Source organism: Vombatus ursinus, unplaced genomic scaffold (assembly GCF_900497805.2).
Source record: "Vombatus ursinus unplaced genomic scaffold, bare-nosed wombat genome assembly UNPS02015406.1, whole genome shotgun sequence".
Lineage (NCBI taxonomy): Eukaryota > Metazoa > Chordata > Mammalia > Diprotodontia > Vombatidae > Vombatus > Vombatus ursinus.
The window spans coordinates 348,649-364,570 of record NW_020955184.1 but is presented as its reverse complement, the minus strand read 5'-3'; the positions used below and the strand labels follow the sequence as shown (position 1 = coordinate 364,570).

The 15,922-nt window shown below is 34.7% G+C and overlaps 1 protein-coding gene across 1 annotated transcript in view; it reads left to right on the top strand.

Moving 5' to 3' along the window:
- Window positions 1–15,922, top strand: part of TTC6 (tetratricopeptide repeat domain 6) — a 329,783-nt gene that overhangs the window by 243,924 nt on the left and 69,937 nt on the right. The window contains exon 14 of the mRNA XM_027847447.1: window positions 9,282–9,358. Within this exon, the coding sequence (XP_027703248.1) occupies window positions 9,282–9,358 (77 nt within the window). The remainder of the gene's footprint in view (window positions 1–9,281; window positions 9,359–15,922) is intronic.

Sequence of the window (15,922 nt, the reverse complement as noted above, 5' to 3'; positions counted from 1 at the left end):
GCAGAGTCAGCCTAGAGGTGTTTGTACTTCACTCAGGCTAAACCTTTACCCCTGGAGGTCAGGTTTTTCTTGGAGTCTTCTCAAGTTGTCTTAGGAGAATGACTACTTAATCCCAATTTGTGTTAATTTCTGCAGCTCTACATTCCCTCTGAGGCTATGTTCTGTCTTTTTTTGTCCAGGAAATTTGGGGAGCCAAAAGTTTTCTGACCTCCTCCACCATCTTCCCAAAATCCTCTCCCATCTCATGACCTTCTCCATCACCATCAGTGTCTTCCATTTACCTAAACACAATAAAACTTCTTGGATGCAGCCTTGCAGCAAACATTGGCATTTAATAGACTATGTCATTGTAAAGAGGAGAGACAAACAGGATATGAGAGTAATGAAGGTAACGTGTGGCACAGAGTGCTGGGCTGATCATAGATTTATCCTCTCTAAGCTAAATATTTGCATTCAATAAATGTGGTGGTCTCAAGACAAGATGACTAAAGGAGACATAATATCAACAGATTAGAGAGCTTCTCTGTGTGTAAACTGTTTGCTGCTAACTTGGAGGGAAAGCTGAGTCAACACAAGGTTGGCAACAGTGGAGCAGAAAAGGAGTAGTCAGCTTGCAGAGATATGGTGAACAACACTGCAGTTACTCATCTGGACCAGAACATTCACAAATATCAAATTTGTCTTGATGAAAATGATGGGGAAATTCAGGGGCTACTAAGTGAAAAATAAGAACTTCACATGGTTTACCAGTAGGATAGTTTGTCCATCTGTAAGAAGGCAGTTTAACTTCATCAAAAGTAAAGTGCAAGCACAGCTTAGAGAGATGTAGGATTCTTGGCTCAGTAAGAAGGCAGATGAAATTCAGTTTCATGCTGCTAGTAACAATCCAAAGTGCTTTTATGATGCCCTGAAATTCCATTTATGGACCAATGGCCTATGGTGCATCTCACCTACTCACTGCTGATGAAGCCACATCGATAAGGATCTGATCCTTGAGAGATGGGCTGAACACTTCCACAGTCTTCTCAGCAAACCATCATCAACCAATGTTGAAGACGTTGACTATATAACTCAGGTTGAAGTCAATTCCTCTCTACCCCAACTTTCAACTAAAGAAGATTAAATGCCATTAGACTTCTCTCATGTGGCAAAGTGCCTAGTGTTGATTCTATTCTGGCTGAGATTTACAAGGTCCGCTGCTTATACAAATGCTGACAGAAGTTTTCCAGGTTATGTGGCAAGAGGAGTTCAAGAATGCCTCCATCATCCATCTCTATAAAGCAACGGGACATAGGTTGTCCTGTAATAGTCATAGAAGGATTTCTCTCTTAGTCATTGCTGGCAAGATTCTTGTGAAAGTCCTCTGTAATAGGCTGATCCCTTACTTGGAAGATGGTCATCTGCCCAAGATGGCTTCAAAAAGGACTGAGGAACGGCTGATATAGTGTTTGCTGCCTGTCGACTTTAGAACAAATGCCAGGAGCAAAACAGAAGTCTGTATATAATGTTCATTGATCTGACCAAGGCCTTTAATACTGTCAGTCATGAGGTTTTGTGAGAGATCATAGCAAAATTTGGTTGCCTGAAGAAGTTCATCAGTATTGCATGTTAGTTTTATTATGTCATACTTGCGCAGGTTCTGGATAGTAGATGATATTCTTGTGCTAAGTCATCAATGGAATGAAGTAGGGCTGTGTTCTTGCTCATATGCTTTTTAACATGATGTTTTCAGTGATGTTGTCAGATGCCTTCTCCAAGGACAAAAATGGCAGCAGGGTCAGCTACTGCACTGACAGTAAATTATTTAACTTGAAAAGGCCAAGACTAAAATGAAGGGAGAGTTGGTGCTCGATTTTTTGTATGCAGATGATTATGTACTCAATGTAGCCTCTGAGTCTGAGATGCAAAAGGGCATAGATCGATTCTCTGCCACTTAACACTAATTTTATCCTGACAAAAGAAAAGAGGTTCTCCACCAGCCAGCACCACACCATCCCCGGAACCATGAGTTACAACAAATTGAGAAATTTTGAATGCTGTAGATAAGTTCACTTACCTAGGCAGTTTACTTTCCAGGAATGTACACATTTATAATAAGGTTGATGCACACATTTCCAGAGCTAGTTCGGTATTTGAGAAGCTCCAAAGGAAAGTGTGGGAGAGGAGAGTTATTAGGTTGCCTACCAAACTGAAGTTCTACAGGACTGTTGTGCCAACCTCATTGTTGGATGCCTGTGAAATTTGGACAGTATACCAGCACCATGCCAGGAAACTGAATTGCTTCCATTGAAATTGTCTTAGAAAGATTATGAAGATCACTTGGCAATATAAGGTACTAGATACTGAGATCCTTTATACAGATAGATAGATAAAATATTTAATTTTCAACATTTGCTTTCATAAAATTTTGAATTCTAAATTTTCCCCCCTCCCTCCACTCCCCTCTCCCTAAGATGGCATGCAATCTGATATTGGCTATACATGTATGATCATATTAAATGTATTTCCACATTAGTCATGTTGCGAAAGGAGAATCAGAACAAAAGGGAAAAACCATGAGAAAGAAAAAAGAGAAAGAGAAAAAATAGTATGCTTTGATCTGCATTCAAACTCCATAGTTCTTTCTTTGGATGTGGATAGCATTTTCCATCATGAGTCTTTTGGAATTGTCTTAGATCCTTGCATTGCTCAGAAGAGCTAAGTCTAACAAAGTCAGTCATTGCACAGTGTTGCTGTTACTGTGTACAATGTTCTCCTGTTCTGCTCATTTCACTCAGCACCAGTTAATGCAAGTCTTTCCAGGTTTTTCTGAAGTTGACCTGCTCAGCATGTCTTATGGAACAATAGTATTCAGCCATTCCCCAATTGATGGGCATCAAACTCAATTTCTAATTCTTTTTTTCTTTTTTAAGGCAATTGGGGTTAAGTGACTTTCCCTGGGTCACACAGCTAGAAAGTGTCAAGTGTTTGGTCTGAGACCAGATTTGAACTCAGGTCCTTCTGACTTCAGGGCTGGTGCTCTATCCACTGTGCCACTTAGCTTCCCCTCAATTTCCAATTCTTTGCCACCACAAAAAGAGCTGCTATAAATATTTTTGTATATGTAAGTCTTTTTCTCTTTTTTTAAGATCTCTTTGGGATACAGACCTAGTAGTGGTACTGCTGGATCAAAGAGTATGCACAGTTTTATAGCTCTTTGACGTAGTTCAAAATTGCTCTCCAGAACATTTATCATTTTCCTGTTTTGTCATGTTGGCCAGTCTGATAGTTGTGATGTGGTACCTCAGAGTTGTTTTGATTTGCATTTCTCTAATCAATAGTGATTTAGAGCATTTTTTGTATGACTATAGAGAGCTTTAATTTCTTCATCTGAAAACTGCCTGTTCATATCCTTTGATCATTTATCAATTGGGGAATGACATATTCTTGTAGATTTGGCTCAATTCTCTATATATTTTAGAAATGAGGCCTTTAGCAGAGACACTGAATATAAAAAACTGTTTCCCAGCTTTCTGCTTCCCTTCTAATCTTGGTTGCTTTGGCTTTGTTTCTGCAAAAACTTTTTAATTCAATGTAATTAAAATCATCTATTTTGCATTTCATAATGTTCTCTAGCTCTTCTTTAGTCATAAATTCTTCCATTCTCCATAAATATGACAGGTAAACTATTCTTTGCTCTCCTAATTTGCTTATAGTTTCACCATTTATGTCTAAATGGTGTACCCATCTTGATCTTATCTTGGTATACGGTGTAAGATGTTGGTCTATGCCTAGTTTCTGCCACACTCTTTTCTAGTTTTCCCAGCAGTTTTTGTCAAATAGCTCACTATACTTATTGCAGAAGCTGGAGTCTTTGGGTTTATCAAACAGTAGATTACTACAGTCATTGACTACTGTGTCTTGTGTACCTAACCTATTCCACTGATCCACCAGTCTATTTCTTAGCCAGTGCCAAGTAGTTTTGATAATTGCTACTTTATAATACAGTTCTAGATCTGGTATGGCTAGGCCACCTTCCCTAGCATTTCTTTTCATTAATTCCTTGATATTCTGGACCTTTTGTTCTTCCAGATGAATTTTGTTATTATTTTTTCTTGCTCTATAAAATAATTTTTGGTAGTTTGACTGGTATGCACTGAATAAGTAAATTAATTTAGGTAGAATTGTCATTTTTATTGCATTAGCTTGGCCTACCTATGAGCAGCTGATATTTTTCCAAGTATTTAGATCTGACTTTATTTGTGTGAAAAGTGTTTTGTAATTGTGTTCATATAGTTCCTGGGTTTGTCTTAAATATTTTATATTGTCTACAGTTACCTTAAATGGAGTTTCTCTTTCTATCTCTTCCTGCTGGGCTTTGTTAGTAATATATATAGAAATGCTGGTGATTTATGTGGGCTTATTTTATATATTGTGACTTTGCCAAAGTTGTTAATTATTTCAAATAGTTTTAAGATGATTCTCTAGGATTCTCTAAGGGTACCATCATATCATCTGCTAAGAGTGATAGTTTTGTTTGCTCCTTGCCTATTCTAATTCCTTCAATTTCTTTTCCTTCTCTTATAGCTAAAGCTAACATTTCTAGTACAATATTGAATAACAGTGGTGATAATGAACATCCTTGTTTTACCCTTGATCTTACTGGAAATGCTTCTAGCTTATCTCTATTACATTCTGAGATCCTTTCTTGAGCTGAACTGCCAAGCATTCAAACTCTACTGCAGAGAGCGCAACTCCAATGGGCTGGCTGTATTGTTCAAATGCCAAACATACATTTGCCTAAAACATTATTTTACAGAAAACTCACACAAGACAAGAGCTCACACAGAGGTCAGAAGAAGCAATACAAGGACATTCTCAAGGTTTCTCTAAAGAACTTTGGAATCAATTGTGAGACACAAGAGACACCGGCACAGGCCCACCTAGCACAGTGTGCCCACATTGAAGAGGGTGCTGTGCTCTATGAGCAAAGCAGAATTGCAGTAGCTCAAAATAAACATAAGATATGCACATCTAAAAACATCTCCGTCTCGAATGTTCATATGGACTTTGTGTGCCTGACCTATGGTAGAACCTTCCAAGCTTGATTTGGTTTGATCAGCCACAGTTAGACATGTTGTACCTTGACCCCAACATAGTGATATCATTTTGGTTGTCTTCAAGTATGGAGAACAGCAACCAAGTTTTTCTCATTTTATTGATAAAGAAACTGAAACCCAGAGAAATTAAATGGCAAGTTAATGGAAGAACTGGGACTACAAGAATTAAGAATCTTCTTACAAGTAGTCAAATGCCCTTTCTGATACTATGCTGATAATACTTAATCATTTTGACAATGGCATAAGCTTATGTAGCATTTTATAAGCTCTGGAGGGTCTTTATTCCAGCACTTACTTGCACTGTCAAGTTGGTTCCGTAGTGAATGGCTACATTTCCCCCTCAAGCTATCCTTTCTAGGAATACCATTGAGAATTTATATGTTTCTTCCAATGCCCCCATTCTGTTGTGTTCTTTCAATATCAAGCATTAGTTACAGATAGTGTCACTTATATCATTGATTTACCAAGTGATTAGTGTGCCAGTTTCCTTTAACCTTTAATTTAATCCTTTAATTTAAATAAATTAATTTATATAAAAGGATAGTTCCTGAAAACATATAGTAAGAGCCAAAATACAAAACAAAACAAAACAAAACAAAACAAAACAAAACAAAACAAACTTCTTTTTTCTGAACTTGGATCACACTCTCCCTGTACCACCTGAGTTCCTGTGAGAGGCAATGTCTAGATGGTTTGGCTAAACCACAGAGTGTGTGAGAAAGAAAATAAAATGTAGTAAGTCTAGAAGGTACATTGTAGCCATATTTGCAGGGGCATTAAATATCAAACAGAAGAGTGTTTTGTTGTAGAGCTAATGAAGAGACTCTAGAGCTTTGTGAGCCAGGGAAGTGTTGGAGTCAGACTTATGCTCTAGTAATATCATTTTTGCATCTATACAGAATATTAATTGAAGAGAGACTTGAGACAGGGAGGCCATTTTCAAGGCTCTTGCAATGCACCTGATGAAAGACTATGAGGACCTAAACTAGGGCAGTGGCCTTATGAGTAGACAAAAGGGAATAGATGCAAGAGATGCTGAGGTAGGATTAGCTTGTCTTTCTTAAATGGTTCCATTTCATTCATTCAGTTCACAATACTGGTTTAGAACATCTAATAAAACACTTTATTTCCTGTGTGGGGAAAATTCCCTTCATAAGTATGTTACAACTGAAATAGTTCTTTCAGTGCATCAAAGCTCTCTCCTCTCCTCAATGAGTAGGAAAATTGAATTTTTTGCTTTTTTTAAATATACTTTTACTGTAAATAAAATAGAATGTGGAAAATTATGTTTAAAATTAAAGTTAGATTTAAAACTTTGATATCTCTTCAAAACCACTCTTCATAAATATTTCCTTTTATTACTATTTCTCCATTCAAGTAAATTGCACTGTCTAAACCAGGGTTTCTTAAACTTTTTCCACTCGCAACACCTTTTCGCCTGAGAAATTTTTATGTAACTGTGGGTAGATAGGCACATGAAAGATGAAAGCAAATTTGCAAACTAATAAGATGCATGTGCCTGTTTATTTTTACATAAATAATTAAATCTTGGTGGAATAGTTGATACTGCAGGAAATAGAGCATCTTCAACTTTTTTCAGAATTGAATGATATTTTGATTTTATAATCGTCAATGCTGAGAACACCATTTTGCATAAATATGTAGCACAAAATGGTAGAAGTATGTTTAAAGCAATTTCAGAAATTGTTGGAAATTCTGTCCTAATCCCAAGCCAAAATTCATTTAACAATTTTTTTTTGGAAACTCAAGTTTTAAACCTATCATTTGATAACTCAGCAAATTCTTCTTGAACTTTTAATAACAGATGACTGACATTTTTTATTTCAATTGAGTATGGTTTATGACCCCAACTCAGTTTTTTAGAATAAAAACTTAAAGGGAAGTATTTCTGAAACTATGTCTCTAGGCATGTTCAGATGATCAATTATAGCTCTTACAATTAAATCTTTGGGAAGATTATTTACAATTATAAAATCATCTGGAGTAGTAAACATTTCTAAAGAACTTTTTTCTGTCCTACTCTTCCACATTAACTTTTTTATTAAAACTTTCCATTTTATCTTTTAACATAAATATGTTATAATTTTTTCCTTGAAGCAACATGTTTAAATCATCAAGTTTTTGAAAATATCCAATAAATAACAGTTTTGAAAGCCATGTCATCAAAAAAAATTTAAAAACTTGATTTCTGTTCAGTCAAAAATGTAACAATTTCATCTTTTAATTTCAGTAATCTGTTTAAATTTCATCCTCTTGAGAGTCAACTTATCTCTGCATGTAGTGATAAGCTTTTGTAATCAGAGTCCATGTCTTTCCAAAGATTTAAGGGCTCAGCTTTTAATAAAGTTAATGATTTTGATAGTATTGCAAAGCACAACATCTAACTCTGGTGATTTTTTTTGGCTATGCATGCCTCTAATGGATCATGTAGTGAGTAAAAATGATATGTTCACTGCCACCAGCTTTAACTTTTGCTCTAAATCCAACATTCTTGCCTATGATTGCTCCAGCACCATCTGTACAGACTCCAATGTAATTTTTCCACTGTAAACTTTCATTTATGAAAAATTCATCAACCTTAAGATATGTATCTCCTCCTCTCATGTGCCCTTCCAAAAGGGGACAAAATGATATTTCGTCATAGATGCTTTCTTCATAAACATATCTTACATAAAGTGACAACATGTTGGAAATATCAGTTGTTTCATATAACTGAATTGCAAAGTTTGGGCTGCCCTTATGCCTGGTAAGAAGGTGCTGGAACTGGTCATTACTAATTTCAGAAATTCTTTTGGAAACAGTATCATTTGATAAAGGAATTTTGCAAATTTCATCCCCATATTTTTCCCATGGACTATTTCTAACATTTTAATAGCAGCAGGTAACACAAGATTTTCTCCTGTCACATAGGGCTTTTTTACTTTTTGCAATTAAATAAGAAGTTTCATTAAGATGCAAGCAAATATTTTTCATTGGCAGTAACAAATTTCTTAAAACATTGCTTTACTTTATTTGAAAAATTTTAAAAGTCATTCAAAATATTCCTTTGATTTATTGCATTATGCTGCATGCTTGGTACTAAGATGTCATTTTAGTTTGGCTGGTTTCATGCTCTCCACAGCCAAAACTTCATTACAAATTAAGCAAAGAGGTTTTTCCACAGCATCATCATTATTATAAGTAAATCCATATTGCAAAAATTATTTGATACATTTTCTTTTTCTTGTCAATTTTGATGTATGACAACCTGGTAGCAAAGACTCTGTTACATTTTCATCAGTACTTTTATCTCTTCTGTCTAAATTTAGCCACTTATTCTTAACCAAAAATATTTTTGTACTAAAATATAAATAAATATTGTTAATAATTTCTCAAATAAGTACTAGCTTTAGCTTATGAAATTACATTTGTTTGTGCTTAATTTAAAAAATTGATGTTCACACTTACAGATACAGTGGTGATGGTGGAGAAATATTATTACAGGGCTTTTGTCTTTACTTGCTACAATTAAGTACTTATGTTTATTTTTAAAATCAAGCATTCTAACACAATACAATCCAAAATATACTGATTTAATACTTACATGTTGAGGAATGATGATAGGAAAATATTAAAAGTCTTTATTTTCCATAATTAAACTATTATGTTTCTGTAAGAGCAGAAAACTATGTATGTACAGTAAAAGCATTGCAGTTTATAACATACAATAGTCTCAAATCTTAGATGAGGTGTTTCTGGCAGCATTAATTGGTGTTGCATGGTGTGATGGCATGCGTAGTGCAAAGTGCACACGTTGTGTGTTCAGAACCAAGACTGCAGTAAAGTCACACAATGCTACACAGGCAAGCACTGCCAGAAACACCTTGGATTCATTACACATTTGATTTTGAATTAATTTTTGGTTGTTGTGCATTCAAAAACCTTTTACTGTTGCCAAATTTTTCAAAACACCCACATTCAGTTCTGCAACCCAATATGGGGTTGTGCTCCACAGTTTAAGAAGCGTTGGTCTAAACTTACATCATATACAAACATACAATGCTTTTATGAATATATATACATGTTTATGCATTTACCCATTGCAGTGGTTATTCTGTAAGTTACTCCTTAAATTTGCCTTTTTTCTCATTTAGTCTGAAAGCTTTTTTTTCCCCCTTACAGAGGACGCTATCTACTGGAGATGAAGCAGTATGATCTGGCAAAATCCACTATTTTCCAACTAGCAAAAATGAACAAAGGTAAATGTTACTTATAACTACAGCTATATAACTACAGTGCAGTTTTAAAGGAAGTAATGCAAGAATAAATATTTTTGTGCACTTTTTCTGACACTGCATGTGAGGAAAAAATTTGAAAATTAAAGAACATAAAAAATTTTAGATTTGGAGAAGAAAAGTGATGTGAAAAGGAAGAGTTGGTAACTGAAGGGGAAAAAAAGTCAAAAGACTTATGTCTTAATCCTGGTTCTGATATTTACTCTCTGGGTGACCTTAGACACTTAATCTATCTGAATCTCAGCTTTTTTCATCTGTAAAATGAAATAAATAATACCTGGTTTTGCATAGGAGTGCTGTGATGATCAGATAAAATAATGCAATGTGAGAGTGCTTTAAAATGATATGCAAGTTCAAAGATATTATTGTTATAGCGCTTGAGGTTAGGGCTCATTATTGTTTTTGCTTGTGTTTGTTTCCTTGGCACTTAGCTTTGCATCTGGCATATAGTAAGTACTTTTATCACTTCATTCTTCTTACCTTTTTGAGCAGAGTTCAGATAGAAGCAATTTCAGGTCATTTTGTTATCCTGGTGTTATTCTTTTATACTTATTTTCTGCTAACTATTGTGCAGGTGGATGAAATAACTGCTTTGTGTAATTGGATGAGAAGACTGGGATTTATCTATATCTTCTAGACACTTCTTTAGAACAAACATGGTAGCAAATAGATTGACAGGGATGACGTGGATCTTGGCCCATTACTACATGATTTTAGTTTCTTCTACTAGATCTCTATATTTTGAAAGCCATTCTTTTATTCCACATAGTTTTGAGGTTATGAGTATTGGTATTATGACATCTATTAAGGATTTTGTCCTTAATTTTTTCTGAATCATTGTCATGTCTGACTGGTTGTGGGCAATAATTTTACTTTTAATGATGCGCCAGCTCCAGTTCAGTTTATTTTTTAAGTTCTCAAAGGGAAGGGAGAGGGTTGACAGGGAGGAAAAGATAGAATTTGGAACTCAAAACGATAAAAAAAATGTTAAAAATTGTTTCAACATGTAATTTGGGGGTGGGGGTAAGTATATTAAATAATTACTCTAGAAAAACAAAAAAGACATTTGGTGGTATATCTTTGTAGTATGTGAATTAGTTGCTGTTAGTTTATAGAGAATAGTGAGTTTTTAGAGTATAATTCTACCTACAGGATTGTCTTTCTAGGTAGCTGACATATGCTAAAAGTTTATAACCTACAATGTTGCTTAATTTCCATACCATTTCAATGTATAATATGCTTCAGCCATTAAGTCTGCACTCCCTGAGGTTAGTTAACCTTTCTATAATTTCTAATGGTAATGACCTGATCTTAGATCATTATATTAATCCTTCTGTTTCTATAAATAAATCCATTTGTTTGATGCTTCTCTGTCAATATATTATTGCATGAGTTTGTGTGGATGTCACCCACATTTGGACCTTATAAACCACTTTTATTGACATTTGACAAATTTAAAGGCATATAACTATTGTCAACCATTACTATTGCTCTTTTAAATTTTTGTCTAGTATTTTATTTTCCCCCAGCTACTTGTAAAAACAGTTTTAACATGTTTTTAAAACTTTGAGTTCCAAATTCTCTTCCTCCCTCCTCACCCTCCCCCCCCCCATTGGGAAGGCAAGCAATTCAATATAGGTTATATATGTGTAGTCATGCAAAACATATCAATATTAGTCATTTTGTGAAAAAAAACATAAACCAAAAATAAATCTCAAGAAGAATAAAGAAAGTAAAAAGAAAGTATGCTTCAATCTGTATTCAGACACCATCTTCGGTGAGAGTTAGCATTTTTTCATCACAAATCCTTCAGAGTTGTCTTGGATCATTACATTGCTGAGAAAAGCTAAATCATTCACAACTGATCATCTTACAATATTGCTATTAACTTTTACATGGTACATTTCATTTTGCAGCAGCTCATGTAAATCTTTCCAGATTTTTCTGAGAGTATCCTGCTCATCATTTCTTGTGGCATAATGGTAATCCATCACAATCACATACCACAATTTTGTTCAGTCATTCCCCAATTGATGAGCATCCCCTCATTTTCCAATTTTTAGCTACCAAAAAAGAGCTGCTACAAATATTTTTTTTATATCTAGGTCCTTTCCTTTTTATTTTTTATCTCTTTTGAGATACATACATAGTAGTGGTATTGCTAGGTCAAAATGTATGCATGGTTTTATAGCCTTTTGGGCATAGTTCCAAATTGCTCGACAGAATGGTTGAACCAGTTCACAATCCCACCAACAGTGCATTAGTGTCCCAATTTTCCTGTATCCTCTTCAACATTTGTCATTTTCCTTTTCTATCCTATTAGCCAATCTAATAGATGTAAAGTAGTACCTCAGGATTGTTTTAATTTCCATTTTTCCAATCAATTGTGAGTGAGAATATTTTTTCATATGGCTTTAGATAGCTTTGATTACTTCATCTGAAAACTGTTTATATCTTTTAATCATTTACCAATTGGGGAATGCCTCTTTTATAAATTTGATTCAGTTCTCTGTATGTTTGAGAAATGAGGCCTTTATAAGAGAAACTTGCTTCAAATTTTTCACAGTTATTATTGCTAACTCCATTGTATTTTCCCCACCCCATTTATTCTATTCTCTCTCTCCTTTCACCATGTCCCTCCTCAAAAGTGTTTTGCTTCTTCCTGCCCCCTCTCCCAATCTACTCTTCTTCGATCACCCCTCTTCTCTTATCCTCTTACCTTCCAACTTTCCTGTAGAATAAAATAGATTTCTATACCCAATTAAGTGTGTATGTTATTCCCTCTTTGAGCCAATTCTGATGAGAATAAGGTTCACTCAATCCCCCTCAACTTCTCCCTCTTCAACTCCACTGTAAAAGTTTTTTCTTGCCTCTTTTATGTGAGATAATTTACCCCATTCCACCTCTCCCCTTACCTTTCTCCCAGTACATTCTTCTCTCATCCTTTATTTTTATTTTTTAAGATCGCATCCTTTCATATTCAACTCAAACCTGTGCCCTCTGTCTATACATATATATACTCCTTTTAATTGCCCTAATAATGAGAAAGTTCTTATGAGTTATAAGTATCATCTTCCCATGTAGGAATGTAAACAGTATAATTTTGTTAAGTTCCTTAAGTTCCCGTTTATCTTCTCTTGAGTCTTGTATTTGAAAGTCAGATTTTCTATTCAGTTCTGCTCTTTTCATCAAGAATGCTTGAAAGTCTTCAATTTCAATGAATGTATATTTTTTCCCCTGAAGAATTGTACTCAGTTTTGCTGGGTATGTGATTCTTGGTTGTAATCCTAGCTCCTTTGACCTTCAGAATATCATATTCCAAGTTCTCCAGTTCCCTTAATGTAGAAGCTGTTAAATCTTGTGTTATCCTGATTGTGTTTCCACGATACTTGAATCATTTCTTTCTGACTGCTTGCAATATTTTCTCCTTGACCTGGGAGCTCTGGGGTGGCTATAATATTCTTGAGAGTTTTCATTTTGGGATCTCTTTCAGGAAGTGATTGGTGGATTTTTTTTCAATTTCTATCTTACCTTTTGGCTCTAGAACATCAGGGCAGTTTTCCTTGATATTTTCTTGAAAGATGATGTCTAGGCTCTTTTCAATCATGGCTTTCAGGTAATCCAATAATTTTAAAATTATCTCTCCCAAATCTATTTTTCAGGTCAGTTGTTTTTCCAATGAGATATTTCACACCATCTTCTATTTTTCATTCTTTTAGTTTTGTTTTATTGTTTCTTGACTTCTCATAAAGTAATTAGCTTCCATTTGCTCAATTTTAATTTTTAAGGAATTATTTTCTTCAGTTAGCTTTTGTACCTCCTTTACCATTTGACCAATTTTCCTTTTTAAGGAGTTTTTTTCTTCAGTGAATATGTGTGCTTCTTTTTGCATTTGATCACTTCTGCTTCTTAAGACATTCTTCTTCTCATTGGCTTTTTGGACATCTTTTACCATTTAGCCTAGTCTGTTATTTAAGGTGTTATTTTCTTCAGTATTTTTTGTGTCTTCTTTACCAAGCTGTTGACTCATTTTTCATAATTTTTTTTTGCATCACTCTCATTTTTCTTCCCAATTTTTCCTCTGCCTCTCTTACTTGATTTTCAAAATCCTTTTTGAGCTCTTCCATGGCCTGGGACCAATTCATATTTTTCTTGGATGCTTTGGATGTAGGAACTTTGACTTTGTTGTCTTCTTCTGTGTGTGTGTTTTTATCTTCTTTGTCACCATAGTAACTTTTTATGGTCAATTTTTTTCCTGTTGTTTGCTCATTTTCCCTACCTATTTCTTGACTTTTAACTCTTTGTTAAAGTAGGGTTCTTCTTCTAGTGTGGAGGACACGCGGTCCCAAGTTTCAGGGGTTTTGTGCAGCTATTTTCAGAGATATTTCTAGGGAACCTATAAGTTTTCAGTTCTTCCAAGGTGGTATGATCAAAGGAGAGGTGTGTTTTCTACTCTCCTGGCCTGTGCAATGATCTATGAGTGACCACAAGCACTCTTTTCTGCCTTGGAACTGTGACAAGGGTCTCTGCTCCACCGTGGCCACAAACTTAGGTATGCTAGTAGTGCTCCTCTTTACCCTGGGACTGCCACCCAGGATTGTGATCTGGATCTGAGTATGGGCAAAGCAACAGACTCTTGACTCAGTGCTAGCAAAGAGACCCCTATAGTCTCCTTCTGACCAGTTGTTTCACCCCCTTACTGGGTGTGGGTTGTGAGCTCTGGAAGCAGCTGCTGCCACTGCTAATTCAATGGCTCTTAAGGCCTGCTGCTAGTTTGCTGGGGCTGGAACTGTTCTGTCACAGCCTGGGCTGGATTGTGCTTCACTCTCATCCAGGTGCGACAAACTTTTCCTGCCAACCTTCTAAGTTGTCTTTGGCTGGAAAATTATTTCACTCCATCCTTTTGTGGGTTCTTTTGCTCCAGGAATTGTTTTATGGCATTATTTAAAGGTGTTTGAAGAGGTTTTGCAGAGAGCTCAGGTGAGTTGCTGGTTTTTGTCCACCATCTTTGTTCCTCTCCCTTGTCCCCACTACTATTGCTTAGTGAAGTAAAATCTGTTTCAAGAGTGTTTCTATAAAATTTTAACTTGTTTAATATGTTCTGAAAATATTTAATAATCTTTTTCCTTCTTTTTTGCCCAGAATGGATTCGTCTTTTGTAACTACCATATGGTAATGTGCTATGTGATTCATTAACATTAAGAGAATTTTGTTTGGACATCTAGATCATTTTACTAGTTCATTTTACTATACCAAAAGTAGACATTAAGATTGGCATTGTATATAGCTATTAATTGATCTATCAGACTCTTAATATATATATCCTCTGCTTTCTTTTTGATAAAGGAATTTTTAAATATTGCTTTTATCTGTTGGTTCAATTTGACCTCTAGATTCAAGCTTACAGTTTTTGGTCTCTTTTTATTAAAGCACATTAAGAATTATAAACTTATCTAGTTTATATCTTATCTTGATGTCACAAGAAAAAGTTTCCATGCCATGAAGTAATAATTTAAGGTATTTTTTAATAAAGTCTTCTAACTTAATGTTATCCATTCATCAAGAAATTAATATGATTCTTTGGTTCAACTCTCTCACTTAAAAGTCATACTCAGTTCTATTTAGTAATGATGATAATGGATTTAAGGTAATTTATACAACACTGAGAATTATTTTATCCAACAATTAATATATCTTCTCTGGGCCTGACAGTTTTAGAAGAAAAAAAAAGCTGGTTTCAGTCACTTCTTTTAAGTCAGTCATTCTATTGTTATCTTAATAGTACATGAATTTTCTATTTTGTATTTGATCAATTTGCATCTTCATTGTGATAGAGTATCATCATTGTCATTTTATTCTTCTTTTTCAATGGTGTATAGCTAGAAATGATCCTGTGACAAGCTACTATCCTGCTGTTATTATTTTTATATTTAATGTTCTAAAAATTGTTTCACAGATAAAGCAGTTTCTTATAGTTGAATAAAAGTATAATTTAAGTTAATTCTTTGTAGGCTCACTGAAAGCATCATCAGCATAAATTCAGCATTAGATAAGAAAATAAGGATCATATGCACCTCATTTTGTTTCCACAAAATTTTTATCTCCTCTGTTAAGTCTCTATATTTTGAAAGTTTTTCATTACATGTAACTTATACATTAAGAGCACTTGGAATGGCAATATATATTAAAAACATTCTTTCATGTTACATCCAAGTGATTTGAGGCAGTAGTTTGGCTAGTGAATAGTGGTATGGTCCCAGTACAGTTTATTGGTTGCATTATCCAAGATATTTTGAGGTCTAAATTTGTAAAATGGGGATTTGTCATTTGTTAGTCCATGAAAGACAGTGAGCTTCTGATGTTTAAGGTTAGCCATTAGGTGATATGTTGATAGGCATTCAATAGAGGCTAAATTTGTATATCCTACAGATAACGTGTTGCACAGTTTTTACCATTTATTTGAATAACCTACATTGATTACTAAGTCTAAGCTCCTCGTGGGCAGCCTGTCTATAATTTCTAATAGCA